General features: G+C 39.2%; 1 protein-coding gene across 3 annotated transcripts in view; it reads left to right on the top strand.

Moving 5' to 3' along the window:
- The window catches only part of Gabrb2 (gamma-aminobutyric acid type A receptor subunit beta2), a 195,141-nt gene extending 191,603 nt beyond the window's left edge, over positions 1–3,538 (top strand). For 2 of the 3 annotated variants that reach the window (XM_050138634.1, XM_050138632.1), the window contains one exon: positions 3,191–3,538. In XM_050138634.1, coding sequence (XP_049994591.1) covers positions 3,191–3,538 — 348 coding nt within the window. Of the gene's footprint in view, positions 1–3,185 lie in introns of all 3 variants that reach the window. The other variant, XM_050138633.1, reaches the window with a different exon arrangement.
- Positions 3,539–17,464: the final 13,926 nt, after the last annotated feature.

The following is a 17,464-nucleotide window of genomic DNA, read 5'->3' as shown; positions in this document are numbered from 1 at the left end:
GGTAGATTTAAGACAGGTTTAAAGTAGCATTGATGTAATGCATTTGCACCCATAGCCCATCAATGATATACTCTTATATGACCTATGAATAGTAACACTTGCAGTAACTCTCTTCATTTTTCCTGGTCTTCTGTTCCCTACCATCTCAAATGAGAATAATGCCTATTCTAAAGTACCTTATGAATCTTTCTCTAAAAGCTTCATAGCAAACATCTTCTTATAACAACAGACATCCCCACATGAAACAACAGATAACCATTACTGAATTTAGAATTCAAAAGTAAAAGTGATTTTTCTTTTTTTTCTAAGAAAATATTTAGTGATAATTTTGCTTCTATGCACACAATGGAGAATTAAAATAAACTTAAGAGGTCATGTGTCTTGGGTTTTATCCCTTTACTGTTTAAAACACTTGTAAAAGAGCCTGTCAGTCTCTCCTGTTACATTCAGCTGTAACCCCATGAGTTGGTTCCTTTCAAGGTTTATTCCCTTTGAGTGAGAAAGACCAATATATACAAGGAAACACAGTGCCACCAATTTAACAGGCAGGGTCTCCAATCTTACAAGTCTTGGGCTCTTTTTGATTCCAGTCCAAATACTAAAACTCAACACTGATTTACATGCGAGGATCATACTCCTCACCTGGATAACCTCATTTGTAATTTGAATTATAAGGAGCTCTTATGACATAAAAATGTCTCTAATTCCTTTCCTGCTCTGCCTTTCCTATGGATTTCTTGAGACCATTGAAAGAGATGAATCATATCTTAGTATTCTTTGAGTCTGGGATAATGTAAAACCCAACGCATGTTTCCTTAAGGAAACAATGAGATAGAAGGGTAGAGAGACTGAGAGAGGCAGAAAGGAAGAGAGGTAAGTAGGGAAGAAGGAAAGGAAAAGCAGAAGATAGAAGAAGAAAGGGAATGATGAAGGGTTGAGGACAGCTTGTCTTAGCATCAGACATGTTACCATACAAAGGCATGGTAACATCAGATCACAGACTCCTTATCTGTGCTAGCTACTTTATAAGCCAGGAATGCCTCTTACACTTTAAATATGCCGACAGACTCTGCAGACTTTGGGACACCTGCTTCTAGGTATAAATCTACTGGCATTGATTGAGTATATTTATTCTATTCTGTCCATCTGAAGACTCAAAACATGTCCACTGACTCCTAAAAAGTCATACGACCATTATTCAGCCTACCTCAACATCAGGGAGCCACGTGGTCGACGTTTGCACCAGGGATACAGAAACTGAGGATAGAGATACACATGCTGCATTGCCAGGCAGAAACTAGAATGAGGAGACTGGACATGATAGGCAGCCAGAGCACAGATGCTTTCTCTTCTCAGCTGAAGGCACTGAGTTAACATGAGTCTACCCCAGCCCTTACCTTTAGTAGTAAGACATTTGATTGCAAGCATTCTTCTCCAATCCTTCCTACTGAGAATTGTGCAAGCCTCCAGATTGTGGCTATACCTAGGTAGACTGCTACCATGCTTCAGCAGGGAAAAGTGGAACAGATTTAAAGCTAATTCCTCCTCTGCCACTTCTTCACTATTTTTCAGCTGGGATTAACGCCAGCTCTATGTGGCTTCTGGGATAGCTAAAATGGTTCTGTAAATAAAATGCTTAAACCTAATTTCAAGCTGTTAGTTGCCAAGTGCTCTTCTCTGTGTGAGAGTGAAGAATCGGTCCTGGAAGTGACACTGGGTGCCATGGAACTATAGCTCTTTCTGTTTTATAAAGAGACCTGTGCACCTAGAGAAAGATACCTTAGGGCAAAGAGGGATTGCAGAGGTGCTCCTGTGATGTTCTGATCCTTAGGATGATGTGAAATAATTGACTCCAACTTACTAATGACTCATAAAGTGTGAACCAGGTTCCGTAGTATCACAACATTAATTTCATTCAACTGCTCTTTATTAAGCATCTGCTTTGTACAGAGAACAATGCAGGATGCTTGAAGATATTACAGTGAAAGACCAAGACCTCTTCGTATGTGCCCTCAAGACGACTATCAGAATGAAGGACAAATATGAACAAAATAAGTATAATTTATTGTAATCGGCATTTCAGGGAAACTGACATATCAGTAGGAAAGACATGCCAGGCCATTCGCCCCTACTCTCTGCCACTGTGCCGCTGACAATGTCTGGCCTTGGCCTTGGCCTCTAGGCCCTATTTCTCTTGTCTTGAAGAGGACGCTACTGGTGCTGTAAACATGGTGGCCTGTTGTCATTTCTGTTTCTGTGATAAAATATCCTGACCCAAAGAAACTTTTGGGAGAAAGGTGTTATTTCAGTTACAATTCCAAATTACAGTTCATCACTTGAGGGAACTCAAGACAGGAACTCAAGCACCTATTACATCATATCCATGGTCAAGAGCAGGGAAAGATTGGCATGGCTCCTTTCTTGCTTATTTTTTTGCTTGCTTGTTTGCTTGTTCTCAACCTATAAAGGTCAATGAAATAAAGCAGTGAGGCATTTTGTGATCAATTCCTCAGAGAAAGTGTTGGACTCTTGTAGAACATACAAAAATGTTCTACTTCTCGATGGACAGGAAATTGAACTTATGTTTTCTTATTTTATAATTTAAAAAATGGTGATGGACATGTAGCTCAGAGATAGGACACTTACCTATGATGATGAAGGTTTCAGGTGCAGTTCCACAACACTGCCAAGATGGAAGAAAAATGAATAATAACTTTTGGTATACATTGATTCTAAAAATAAATAAACTCAGTAAATATACAAGTTACATAAAGACATGAATATAATTCCTGCAGTTAATTCCCTATCATTATACCATACATAATAAGGCTGATTCTGCATCTGTTCATATCAATATTATAAATTATGTAAAGGAATATCTTTTATATTCTATTTCTCTGCATGAGGTAAGTAGAAATTATGAAACTGTGCTAGCTAATCTGATATAAAAATTACATTATAAGAATCCTCTGGGGTTGAATCTATACCATCTAATAAATGGAAAACCTGAGACTCAAATAGCTCATAGCTGCAGAGCTGCAATTAAAAGTCAAGTATTGCAATAGCAAAACTAGCTCTTTGTCACTGTAAGAGATGCTTCTTTAAGTACCTGTAATAGTTCATTGTAGTGCAGGCATCAACAAAGGCTTACTGTTTCAGATATAACTTTTCTGATCCTTCCTCCTTACAGATGGACCCACATGAGAACATCTTACTTAGCACTCTCGAGATAAAAAACGAGATGGCCACATCAGAAGCAGTAATGGGACTTGGAGACCCCAGGAGCACAATGCTTGCCTATGATGCCTCCAGCATCCAGTATCGGAAAGCCGGGTTGCCTAGGCATAGTTTTGGCCGCAATGCTTTGGAGCGACACGTGGCACAAAAGAAGAGTCGCCTGAGGAGACGTGCCTCTCAACTGAAAATCACCATCCCTGACTTGACTGATGTAAATGCCATAGATCGGTGGTCCCGCATTTTCTTCCCGGTGGTGTTTTCCTTCTTCAACATTGTCTATTGGCTTTATTACGTGAACTAAACTCCAACCTCCTTGGGAAGCAAGGACTAGATTACTCCTCAAACAGTTGTACAGCCTGATGTAGGACTTGGAAAACACATCAATCCAGGACAAAAGTGATCTTAAAATACCTTAGTTGCTGGCCTATCCCTTGGTCCATTTCATACCATTTGGGTTGCTTCTACTAAGTAATGAATACACTAAGGTCCTTGTGGTTTTCCAGTTTCAATGCAAGTGATTTTTATACATGCTGCAGAGATGGAGCGTGAAGTAGTCCACTTTATTAGTTTAGTACACAGCCTCCTTAGATGGTTATTATGTAGATTCTAGAAGATGGTAGAAAGCGCAATAGCATTGGCAGTCAGTTCTCTGAGACGTGGTCATTTCACTCTCCATCTTTGTTCCTAAGATCAGCACGCTGTTGGGATCGCACTGTGCTTATGAAATATTATCCCGCAATAATGGAAGCATGTTTGTTACTTCAATATGGTCAGTGAGGTCTGTGCCAGATGATAACGGTGTCATGGAGAGGTGATTGTCAAGGGTCTAACGGACAAACATATATTTTAAGCATATTCAAAGTAGGGAGGTGTGGTAAAGCTTTAAAGAAGAGACTTAGAAAGTCAATTTGTCTGCTGTGTTTCATGGCCTAGAAAGAACCATCTGAGATGTCTTTCAATTTGGCATTGAGACAGAGGAAGACTTCTGAGCAGCCTGTGCACAGGAGCCAAAATGTACATTTTGCCAACAAGCTATTTCCTAGCTGGTTAAAAGATGAGTTAACAGCACAAAGCAGGGTTAAACATCCAGAAATGACTGTAGTTCAAGAGAAGGCAAAACAAGTGAGTGCAACCCTTGTCAGAGCCACGTGGCATCTGGTCTGCCCACAGCGCTGAGCAGCAAAGAGTAGCGTGAGAAGAATTGGTTTGCAGACCTCATGAGCATAAGCTTAGCATACATAAGGAAGACATTTTAAATCATTTATCTCACCAAGAGGTAGCTATCAAATAGAGAGGTGAAGAGAATAAAAGTCAAGCAGAAAAGTGAAGAGAATTAAAAATATCTTGATGGGCTAAACTGAGAATTCTTCTAATAATCAAACACAGAGCATAGATGACCAGATCATTTTTCTCAGGGTTAGCTGCCCCTACATCATCTCCCTATCAGTTTATTTCTGAATCAAAGACAGTAGTTTAAAAAGAGAATTTGTTATTTACTCTAAATGATTGATCAGCATCTTTAGCTTTTCTTGCTTTTCAAATTCTCTTTTTACACTTAGGAGACAGAGACCACAGGCACTGTAGAGACTGCACGGTTGGGTTTTCTCATGGGCCATGAAGTCCATCTTTATATTTTCCAAGGCATGTGTATGCACAGATGGAATCTGTGTGTCACTTGGGTTTGATAATTTAAAGGGTGCTTACATTGTATATATTACAATCTACTTAAGCAAGCCAGAACTAGGGGACAACGGGATTAGAACAAAGCCATGGTGAGTGTTGAGCTCTCAGTTGTTGCTGCAGAAGTGTAGATAACTGACAACCAGGATGGGTAGGATGGTGTCATTCTTGTTCTATCTTTCCAATTATGCCATTTTTCAACTTTCTAAATTGGGTATACCCATTCCTGTATAAAACAGAAAAGAGAATAGGCTAATATATTTTATTTTTTGTCAATGGAGAGGTCTCATATTTGACTTTCACTTATAGAAAATACTGAAAACTTAGAATATTAAGGTATTTGTTTTATAAATTTGACTCTGATTGACCTTTTCCTCAGAGGATGACTGCTGCTTCTATTTTTAAAACAATCAAAAAAATCTGTCTTCAGAGTAAGGTCCCTAGTAAGTCCACAGGAGTTAAGTCTAGTATCACCCTGAAGGTAAAGGATCCACTTACTTCCCTTGTGACTCAGAAACTTGGGATATTAAGCATTATTATGCACTTTCATCCCAACAATTAGAGAGAAAAATAAAAAGGAAAAAATAGGTTTTCATTCATTTTCTAAAGTTTTACAAATTTGGCATGGTAGAGTATTTGGTTTGGTTTGGTTTGGTTTGGTTTGGCTTGGTTTGGGATGGTTTGCTTTCTATCAGTGTTGGGAAGTCTGGCGCCTGTGGTTTGATTAAGTACTTGAACGCTTCAGCATTATGGGATCACAGATCTGATGGAGGATCTCTGCACATTCTCAGAGTAACGATTCTTCTTCAGGCTTCTACATACTTTCCCCTACGCAATCATTTCTGGGGATCACAGTGATAAAAGTGCCTATCCCTTGTCACCAAGGGGTGATGCTCGAATATGAAATAACATGAAAGAAGCATAACAATCAACTCAGGGGCACACCTGTGACACGCCATTCTGAGGAGATTTTTCTAGAGACAATTCAGAGCCTAAGTTTAGGCTCCCATTTGCGATTTCCATAAAAGCCATAAAAATCCTTGATATTGTCATTTGTGGTTATAACAAAATCTTAGATGTCCAGGGAAGTCGAGCAATCTATTTAGATCAAAATGGGGGGGAAGCAGCCTCACAGCAGGGGCCTCACGTGCATATGACCGAGAAACACATTTCTGCACTAATGCGGAAAGAAGGTAAGACCTTGGAACCAATGTCCTAGAGTGAAGCCATATGTTGGCATTCAGTAACCATGTAGGAAGAAAACACTGACTCATCCTGTCCAGGAATAGCGGTCCATGTAGAATTTGCTTTTTATGTTTTTAGTTGAATTAGAATGCAGGAAAGGGTGCTAGGTCTGATGAATCTGGGAAAACCAATTAGTTTGTTACCCAGTAATTAAACTAAAGGACCACCAAGGTGTGTTTCGGCAATCTTAACATGGTATTGCAATCAATTTATACATATGTATAGCTTTTTCTTTTGCTTATACAGTAACCAGATAGCCAGCAAGTAAGGTGTTTTTTCATCTCTGAGAAATTAATGGGCAAATTCCGACTCTCAACTGCACAGTCTAAACAAAATCTCTGATTTCAATCTGTATATATATATATATATATTTATTGTACATGACTGCTTGTAGGTATGAAATGCACTTCTGAACTGAAATCTCATGCGACATACCCATGTGTTTGCATAGGAATGTTACAATTCTTTCTACTGCAGTTTAACAACAGGGGATAGGACTCAAGCAGAGTCATCGAGTCCTTCAGTCCCTTCATTTCCACAAGAGCAGTGCTAAGTAAAATAATAACAACGATAATAATAATGTTTTTTTTAAAACCAAAAGACTCTACATTCTAGCATTAGGACCACATACAGATATGATCTGTAAGCATACAAAAGCACAACACTTCACGGCCATGCAGTGGGATATCCAATGAAGAAATTAACCACAGTGGTTTTTGAAGCAAGACCTGCTTAAAATTGACTACTATGACCACTTTCATTTTCTGTAGGTCGCTGTGTTTCAGTCTTCTGGCTAACTTCATGTTTAAAAACACAAACTGAAAGCATTGACATAGGCGAGTCTTATAGCATATCTACATGTGTATATGTGTATATAGAGATTCGTGTAAACACACATGCATATGTATGCATTCATATGTCAGAAACAAAAGGAATAAGCTAATAGGTTGTTCCCTTCATTGAGCCTGTATAGGAGTCTTTTTTTTTTTTTTTTAATTTGGCAACCAACAGTCACCATCCTGAAATAAGTAATACAGGGTACTGAATATCTCTCTCAGCAGATCAATGCCTACAGTTCCTAAGAACATTGAACAGTTTGACACTACAATACTACTGTACCTCAGAATAGCAGATGTTAAATAGTTTCTGCATTGCTTGTCAGATGTCCATTTGCTCTCTTTCTAAGGACATAGATAGCATTGTCCATTGGTGATTTAAAATAGAAAAAAATAAGAAAATGGAAAAATAAATCCTCTTGGGAGGGCAAAAAAGAAAAAAAAAGAAAGACTAAAACCAGCCCTCACCACGTTGGTTAGGGAAAATTACCATTGTAGCATTCATGCCATTTTGCTAAGTGTACAGAGTCTGTTATGTAAGCAAACATAACTTTCACTGAGCGTGTGTAAATATTTAAACAGATTTCTTAAATATTTTTAACTTCTAATTTGTATTTTATGGTAAGGCAATGTACTAATTCTGTTTATGGCTTACACTGATGTGTTCCAATATGTACATAATTAAAGATGCTGTAAATTAATAGTCAATAGATAAAAAGAATTGTTTAGCGTTGTTGTCTTAATTTTAATCTATTTATTTTTTACTAAGTATGTTTACTGGAGTGCCCCAGCAGAGTAATTTAAACACCCTTTTGCATAAATGATTTGGGAATCCCAGACAGAAGGATTTCCATTGCTGTCTCTCACATACAGGTAGGAGTATGCACAGACACATCATACACACACATGCACACATACACACACACACACACACACACACACATCACTGTCTTCCACTTCCTTCTTTTCACTCCTATTTTCTCACTCTCAGTGGGAAACGTAGCATTGTTTTGGTGTCATATTAACAACAAAGAGAAGCTTTGGAAATGGCAACTTGAAAAAAGGAAAAGTGGTTAGGGTTCACTTAATAGTTTTTCTAAGCTAGAGTAGAAGAAGCGAAAGATTGCAGACTATGGCTTTTCCCCAAAACTAGAGGTTTGTAGCAGTACTGCAGATAACAAAAAATGTCTATTCATGCCCGCTCCAGACATCTTTTTATGTACAATGCATGCTAGAAGAGACTTTGTTTTGTTTGCTTTCTTAGATAGTAGCATTCTGTCTTTAGATAGTATTATTCCTTTCAACCAAAGACTCCAGAATTATTTTTCAAAAGGAAAGGAAAAAATAGGAAAAGGGGGGAAAAAGACACTGCTTTACACCAAAGTTTAAATAATTTTTTCAAACGCAGTAGGAAGATGGTTTTTAAAAAAAATGGTAAGGAGTCAATAGAGTGTAAAATCAGATGCTGCCCTGAGCAAATTGTTGTTTGCTTGTGTGTTTGTTATTTTTAAGTTGGGAAACATCTGTACCCTTAAATAGCTTTCGCTTTTGGGAATTCATTGAGAACATTTCCCTAGATATGTGCAGGATTTCGATATCGATTTTTAATTTGATTTAAGACATCCTTTTTGTGATAAACATCCAAAACGATGAAAAAAAAATTGCTTTGAGTTCTAAAGCAAAGTGCCATTCCCTGTCACTCCACCTTATATCTGAGGCCACACCTCTTCATTGCGCCATTTGAATCAGGTCAACATTTCCGTCAACTTGTATTCTTTCTTGCTTTGTATTTTGGTTCAGTGGTTAAGAGTCCAGCCACATTTATTTTAGACACAGTTCACTCAAACAAAGTTGCCTATAATTTAAACTGTGTGCCACTTGCCCATTTTTCTCTGCATGGGTGTTTAAATAGTTCTGTTACGGAATTGTTCCTGCGTAGTTCTGGACTGTCCTTTTCTAAGGCGTGATGTTCTAGTTTCTTCACAATGTAGTGATTATCAGCCTTACAATGACCTTGTAGCCTTTCTGAACACACACACACCATGCTCTCTCCCCAACAGCTAGAAAAGGCAAAGCACTAGCAGGATACATTGCATCCGTTTTCACGTCTTTCTCAAAACAGGACTTCTAAAAATCTCTGGGATACATGCAGTAGTAAAAATCAAAAAGAAGATTATCAATGAATAGCACATAAGAATTATTTTCATGAATTTCAACTTATCGCAGCCAGTTTCAGCATGTAAATATATAATAATGTTGGCTAGTGTGTAATTCTTGACCTAAGAAATATAAATAAAAATTAAAAGTTCTTTGTGTGGTTTTATTGTTCATGAATGTCTGTGTTTGTGGCTTATATGCTTCTAATTTTGTGAGTAGCATGGGAGTTTAAAAGCTTGAGTTCCTGTTCTGACTTCCTCCAATGATAGACTATGATTTGGAAGTGTTTGTTTGGAAGCCAAATGAACCTCTTTTCCCCAACTTTTTTTTTTTTTTTTTTGGTCATGGTGTTTTGTTTCAGCAATAGAAATCATAACTAAAACAATCAGTAAAAAAGGCTAAACAGTTTTGTCTGGTCTTCACTCATTTTGTCACTTTTCAAGCCTTTCCACAGTTTGCCTGACACAAGAAAAGTAGAGGTCAACATGTATGGTCCCTGACCATTGCACACAGCTAAAACCATTAGGTCCAGTGTACACTACAGGGACAAAGCCAGTGTCCCTCACCCTTAATTATTTTAAAATTCCAAATATTATTTTCATGTAAAGTATTAGTCTGAAGGAACTATCTTTCCAGCACACAAATTTCCAATAAAGTCGCTGATTTATTTAAAGAAGTCATAGAATAAATGTTATGGAAAAAGATATTTTATAGGATGTATGAGACCTCTGCTTTTCATTGTCTGTATTACAAATTAAACAACTAAGCACACGAAACACAATTGGACTAGAGTCCTCATGTGTGTGTGTGTGTGTGTGTGTGAGAGAGAGAGAGAGAGAGAGAGAGAGAGAGAGAGAGAGAGAGAGAGAGAGAGATCAGAGACTTTAATGGGCAGCATTAAAACTGCTGAGGTAAACACAGACATACTCTATTCGGTTTCAGAAGTTTTAAGGCAAATAAAGGTATCCTTTAGAGTAAAATGTGACAGTTTTTCAAAGATCCAGGAGAAGAGCAAAAGGTTACCTGTCAAGAAAAAACTTAAACTTTACTTACTGGCTATTACCTAGGGAAATTATACAACACAAAGCAGATGGCACAATGACACTTAGAATGCCAGGTTCAGAGCCCTGCCATGGGCATGCTGCTAAAGCAAGAGAGGTCTGTGACCACAGCCAAAGAAGGAATCAGAATTAACTATCTCAAGAAAAAAAAATTGTCATTGTCTGCACTGCTTCATTTAAGAAGTAAGACTCATTACTTAGTTCCTAGTTGGAACCTAGTAAGTCTGTGGTCAGGTCCAGAGCACAAAGTGATGTGAGCAGTAAGAAGATGGATTTGTTATGAGAAAGTTGGATGTTGTTACCTGCTCTGAAAATGGGAATAGCAACATGAAACAAAATTTGAGTAGAGGATTAATACAGCCCATAGCCCTGTGTGTTGTAGATCAGAGAATTTACAAAAACCTTAGTCAGAATGTAAGCAAGTAGCATGGACTGTAATTTTATAAGAGAAGAATTTCTGGGAAGACAGGCTTCATCTGAGAAGTACTATCCAACCACTCTGAAGGATTGAATGCCCAATGTTACTAGATTAATCTTTTTTTTTATTTTTTATGTTGATATTTTTTATTTATTTATTAACGATTTCTGCCTCCTCCCTGCCACCGCCTCCCATTTCCCTCCCCCTCCTCCAATCAAGTCCCCCTCCCTCATCAGCCCAAAGAGCAATCAGGGTTCCCTACCCTGTGGGAAGTCCAAGAACCACCCACCTCCATCCAGGTCTAGTTAGGTGAGCATCCAAACTGCCTAGGCTCCCACAAAGCCAGTACGTGCAGTAGGATCAAAACCCTACTCCGCAGTAAAAAACAATGACTTCTTGAATTTTGCATGCAAATGGATGAAAATAGAAAACCCTATCCTGAATGAGGTAAGCCAGACCCAAAAAGAGGAACATGGGATGTATTCACTCATAATTGGTTTCTAGCCATAAATAAAGGACATTGAGCCTATAGTTCGTGATCCTAGAGAAGCTAAATAAGAAGGTGAACCCAAAGAAAAACATATAGTCATCTTCCTGGATATTAACCTTCATCAGGCGATGAAAGGAGACAGAGACAGAGACTCACTTTGGAGCACTGGACTGAAATCCCAGGGTCCAAATCAGGAGCAGAAGAAGAAAGAGCACTAGCAAGGAACTCAGGACCACGAGGGGTGCACCCACACACTGATACAATGGGGATGTTCTATCGGGAACTCACCAAGGCCAGCTGGCCTGGGTCTGAAAAAGCATGGGATAAAACCGGACTCGCTGAACATAGCGGACAACGAGGACTACTGAGATCTCAAGAACAATGGCACCGGGTTTTGATCCTGCTAGATTAATCTTATACTGAAAAAAAAAATCTTCACCTCAGCCTAAACCAAAGAACAGAGTTTTCACCACTGAAGGCAATAACAGGCTGATCAGAAAGATTCAGTCTTTGTTTTATAAGCTCAAGTGCGTACACCAAGCTTCTGTCACTGCGGGACTCTAGTAGAAGAACAGACTATTAGGACCTCCAGGGCGTGTGTAGACAAGCTTCCATGCCACTGTGACTGTAACAAGATCACTCTCCCCTTTTGTGGAGGGTGGGCTTTCTTCAATTTAAGAATATGTGTGTGTGTGTGTGTGTGTGTGTGAGAGAGAGAGAGAGAGAGAGAGAGAGAGAGAGAGAGAGAGAGAGAGAGAGAGAGTTAAGGCAAAGAAGTTGTCAAATTTTCACTCTATAAACGGTCTGGTGCACAATCTTATTGAAGGCCTGTATGTCTTTGTCCTGTAACCTGGATATGAATTCCTGGACCCTCTGCACCAATTTGCAGACGTACCCAGCAGTGATATAGGCCTAACTGAGTATAGGCAAAAATCCCTGCTGTGGCAGAGGCTGTGTAATGGAGGGGCAGAAGTACAGAGCTAGAGAGTGCACTGCATCCATTTAAGGCTAAAGAATGCCCACGATGAACATAAGGACAGAAATGAAGTGGAGGATAGAAACTACTAACCAAATTCCACTGTCCCCACCATCATCAAATGAAAACAACTGAAGTGAGTAGTATCTACACAAAAGCGTATCTGTGGTCTGCAGAGATGGGCCAGTAAGTTGGGGACACTTGTGAGTTTAAATCCTCAGAACACATGCACATAATCTGCCTTGGCTACATGTGTTTGGGAGATAGAGCACACTGGTCAACAAGCCAACTGAACTGATGAGTTTCTGATTCAGTGAAAGATTCTTTCCCAAACAAACAAACAAAAACAAATCAAGGTAGACTCTCACATTCCTCTTCTGGCCTCCACATGAATACATATGGGTATGTGTAACTGCACAAATAGATAGAACTTCTCTCTCTCTCTCTCTCTCTCTCTCTCTCTCTCTCTCTCTCTCTCTCTCACACACACACACACACACACACACACACCACTTAATTCAACATTTCTGTAATAAAAAAAAAACAAAATAAAGGGAATAAAACCAAATATAAAGAAGAAATTTGGTTCTAACTGTAGTAAAACTACAGTAAAAAACAGATTGAAAATCAATTCATGAAGGATCCAGTGCCATCCCTTCATGCCCGAGGAGAAGACCAGGGAGAGAAGAAGAAGAAAGAGAAGATATAAGTGGAAAAATGAAAGATGAAATTTGGAAATGGGTTCTGGCACTGATACCCCCAACCCCCAGCATGCATGCATTATGATCACACCATACAGTGTGGTGGGAACCAGTATTTGACATTTTCTACTGCATAGAACATAGTAGGGCCACAGATTCCACTGTATCCTCAGCTAGCTGACTCCCAACCTCGTGTCGTTAGCACCTTTGATTTGTGGCTTGCTACACAAGTCATTATAGCTTCAGTATATCTTGGAGGGCTCTAAAATTCTATAAGAGGCAAGTTAGAAACAAGGTCAAACATTTTAAAGAAAAGATTTGAAGAAACTGTCACCCCCAAGTTTCCTTTATAGCTGCAGTTACACATGTGTGGAATTCAGAGGACAACTCTGTGGAGCTGGTCCTCTCCTTCCACCTCTACATAGTTTCTCAGATTGCTGGACTTATACAGCAAGTACCCTTGCCACCTGACTCATTTCTCCTGCTCTAGCTTTGGATTATCTTCTTGGTATTTTGAAAAGTAAAGAACATACAAATTCCAACCTCTAGATGTTTTGATTGCCACCCCAATTTATTTAAGAGTAGAGGAACATTGGAAAAAGTCAATTGAGTGCCTTGAATGTATCACCCAAGGATCTGGAAGCCCTGCTTTCTCACTCTAAATAAGGTTCTCTTTTCTCTGTCTTCATTAAGAACAATTTTGAGTTATAAAAGCAATATATTACAATGGGAGAGATGTTGTTACTTGCCTTCCTTCCTTCCTTATTTCCTTCCTCCTTCTCTCCCCTTTTCCCTCCCTCCCTCTTTCCCTTTCTTCCTTTTTTTTCCATCTCAAAGTTAAAGGACAGGAGAGAGAAGGTAGACCTGTATTGACATCTGACTACCTGGACCTGAGGAAGTTGAAGTCTCCCAGGGGGTTACATGAGGTTTTTCACATGAAAAACCTCTCCTTGGGATCCCTAGTGGGGAAATGCTGAGCTCCAAGAACATCAGCACAAGAGTGGAACATAAGTGAAGACAATGGAATGGGAGGGAGTGATGGTTAATGTTGTCTATCTGACAGAAACGAGAGCCACATGGAGAACTGGCTTCAGTGCATACACCTACAGAGGATTGTCTTCATTATACTAACTGGCAAGAAAAGACCCATCTTAATTGTGGGCTGGACTATTCCCTGGGCTGTACAAATGGGAAAAGTGGGCAAGCACCAGAGTGTAAGCAGTTACTATTGCTTTCTGATAGCCAGTGTGATATGATCAGCTGGTTCTTGACTCTGCTGCATTGACTACCAATCATGATGGACCTAGAACTCTGAGTTATATAAACCTTTCCAGTTTTTGTCACAGGAATAAAAAGGAGTGGAAGAATAAGAAGAGAATAGGAGGGGGTAAGATAAGAAAAGGAGGAGAAGGGGAAAGGGAAGGGAGTGGGAAGGATAAAGGGAAGAAAGAAAGGCAAGGGAAGGCAGGAGAAATGGAAGCAGAGGGGGAAGAGGTTAAGAACAACCAGAATGTAACTCAGCTCATAATTGGCAACCTTTCACAAGTGGTCTGCCAAATCTTTATTTATTCATTTTGATTTCTCATTCCAGTTGCCAGCAATTCGTTTGAACATTTTGAGATTCTTACAAAATATATAAAATGAAACTATTGATGCATATAAAGTACAAAATGATTAATAAGTAAAAACTTTTAAAATGTTTACAAAGTTTCTGCTAAAATTAAACGCTGGGACTTTGCATGTGTGAAGTGAGCTTTTCTGCATCAAGGGCTGGCAGATTGTAGGAAGCTGGCATCTGTGTTTGACTCCTCTTCCAGGAGCAGCCCACAACACCCAGGATGGCCCCTTGGGACCCAGGGCTTAGAGTGGGCAAGGAAAAGTAAGTATCTGTAGGGTTTTCTCACAGTTCAAGGAGAGCCTGAGCCCTGGGGCTTTCTCCCCCCATTTCCAGCTATATCCATCTTCTCAAGAGAACATACGCAGTAGGATATGTGTCAATACTTTGGGATACTGGGTATGAGAAATTTCCTCACATGATTATAAAAAGCCTTTCGTGTGAACCAGTAGGCTGAGGTTCAGAGGAACAGTCAATATTTTGGTTCAAGTTCAAAGATGATCTACTGGTAGAGGTTCTTCCTGGTCAGGAGATCAGTCTTTGGGTCTTCAGTTAACTGATGTTACACACTGCAATATGGGAACAGTATTCTTTTAAAATGGATTTAAAACTTATAGAATTCTTGAGAATTTTATATATGAGTATTGTATTTACATAATTTCCTTCTCTCCTTTTCCCCCCATTCCTCCGGTGACTTCCCATGACTCTATTTCAAAATTAGACTTCTTTAAATTTTATGTGTATGTACATATACGCATGTGTGTGTCCACCTGTGTGTGTCCCTGTGTGTGTGTTTCTGTGTATATGTGTGTGTCCTACAGAGTGTATTTAGTATTGCTTACATGTAGATTAATTTGGGGCTGAGAATTTGTGACTAAATAACCTATCCAAGAGCTCATCTATAAAGAAAACTGATTCTCCTTCTCTTTGCAGTCAGGAATTGCTATACTTCTTCAGCCATGGATGGTGACCATGTGAAATTAATCCCATCAAAAATGGCATGTCATCTGGTATTGTCATTATGCAGGTCTTGTTTAGCCAATTATATTATTGAGATTTTAAGTGCACAGTCTCCCTTTTGTCACTAAAAATGCTATCTAGCAGTATAAATGGAGACTGCTTTTTTGGTTTCAGGCTGCCCAGACACCAATGATCACACAAACTATATTAATTATAGTTATGTAATTGACCAATAGCTCAGGCATATTCCTAGATAGCTCTTTCATCAGAAATTAACCAATTTTTATTAATATATATTAATTAATTTCTGTTAATATATGAAGGGGTGTAAACTAACAGCAAATAGGATTAACCAGGCTAGCCTTAATATCAGCTTTATTAAGGGGAAGAAGGGGGGAGCTTACAAAACCAGGGTTTCAGCGAAGAATAGGAAACAAAAGGAAGGGCAGGGAGCACACACACCAGATTTATAGGTAAACATTCGCCTAAGGGGTACCCGCCCTACAAGCAAGGTGATTGGCTGGGGCTTCCCCTATATATATATATATATATATATCACCACAAAGCTGTAGCCTACTGGTATGGTTCTGGTGTCTTTCTCCTTCAGCAGCTACATGGTGTCCCCGTGACTCCATCTTCATGCCTCCTATATCTCTGCTTAGATTTTCTGCCTTGCTATACTCGGCCCTGCCAAAGGCCAAAGCAGTTTATTTATTAACCAATGGTAATAAAACATATTCACACATGCAGAGGTGAATCCCACATCATAGTGGCCCGCATCCTAAGCATTTAGTTCTTGTACTCTTTCCACTCCTTCCTCAGATATTTTCCCTGATTCTTGTGTATTAAGGTTGCATTGTAGATGTATCAGTAGGGACTGGGTACCCTAGAGTCACTTAGTCTTTTCTTTTCAAGCAGTTATGAATCTTTGTAATAGTCTACATCTCTTGCAAAATAACTTTTATAATGAGGTAAAAGGTACACTTACTTTACTGTGTATATAGACACTAATTTAGAAAAAAAGAATTCTATGTTCTCCTAAAGAATCTCTGAACCACCTCCATCAGTCATGGGTAGTTGGCTTGGCTTGCAGGACCAGGCATGAATTGCCTCCTATTGAGTGGGCCGTAGATCCAAGTAGACAACTGTTGGTTGCACCCATGCTATTTTTTTTTCCCCTTAGGTGCTATGCAAGTTGTTGAGGGAGAAAGTCATCAACAGTCCTATCAAGCTATAAAGTGGGTGAACCACAGAAAAAAACTGGCCTGGAAAGATATCTTCAGTGCTGCCATGATGGTACTTTTATCTCCCCCTAGGGAAGACTATTTCTTGTACTTTCAACATTCTTTAGTTCCTTGTAGTTCGCTGTCTAGGATAAAGGCCTCCTGAGCTTAACCCCTTCCACTTTAGAGTACCTACCATTAACATCCTTGTTCAGGTCATGCTTAGAGAGCCATGCTAGCCATTCTGTACAACTTCTCTGATATTGCTAGGAGAATCAATTCACAATGAACGCCTTGTTCCTCTGACACCGTGGTGTTTTTCAATTGATCTATTTTTCAGTTGGAGAGCTGCTTCTTCCTTTCTGTTCTTGAACTCAGGCTCCTTGCATATTGTATTTCAATCAGTTTCCCAGAGATGCCATTCACACTCATGCCTCTAGTCCTTTGTATCATTTGTTTGTCCTGAACAAATATGGTCACCAGTACAGTGTGACCCATGGATGCCAAAGACCCCCAGGAGAGTGAGTAAGTTTTTACACAAGCAGGCAAGCACCGGTTTTCAAATTTGATCTCAGATCCCTGGTAAGGAAAGAACTGTCTCCAGGAACATAAGAATAAGCGTGGTCCAGACTCAAGTTGACTACTGTTATGTGAGGAATAGTAATTTCTCTGTGAATTTTTTTCTGGTAAAAAAAAATGAAATGGTAAAGCTTTTCTGATTCCAAACATTGATTTATCCCTGACATCCCCTTTAACAAAGAGCAAATGTGTTATAACCCTTTCATGAGTGACTAGGGAAATTATGGATGTTCTATAGAATTCAGAGTGACCTGGGTATTTATCAGAGAACACTTTGATCATGGAT

The sequence above is a fragment of the Alexandromys fortis genome, unplaced genomic scaffold (genome assembly GCF_014885135.2).
Source record: "Alexandromys fortis isolate MF-2015 unplaced genomic scaffold, M_Fortis_MF-2015_v1.1 scaffold_11, whole genome shotgun sequence".
Lineage (NCBI taxonomy): Eukaryota > Metazoa > Chordata > Mammalia > Rodentia > Cricetidae > Alexandromys > Alexandromys fortis.
This window is presented reverse-complemented; position numbering and strand designations above follow the sequence as displayed.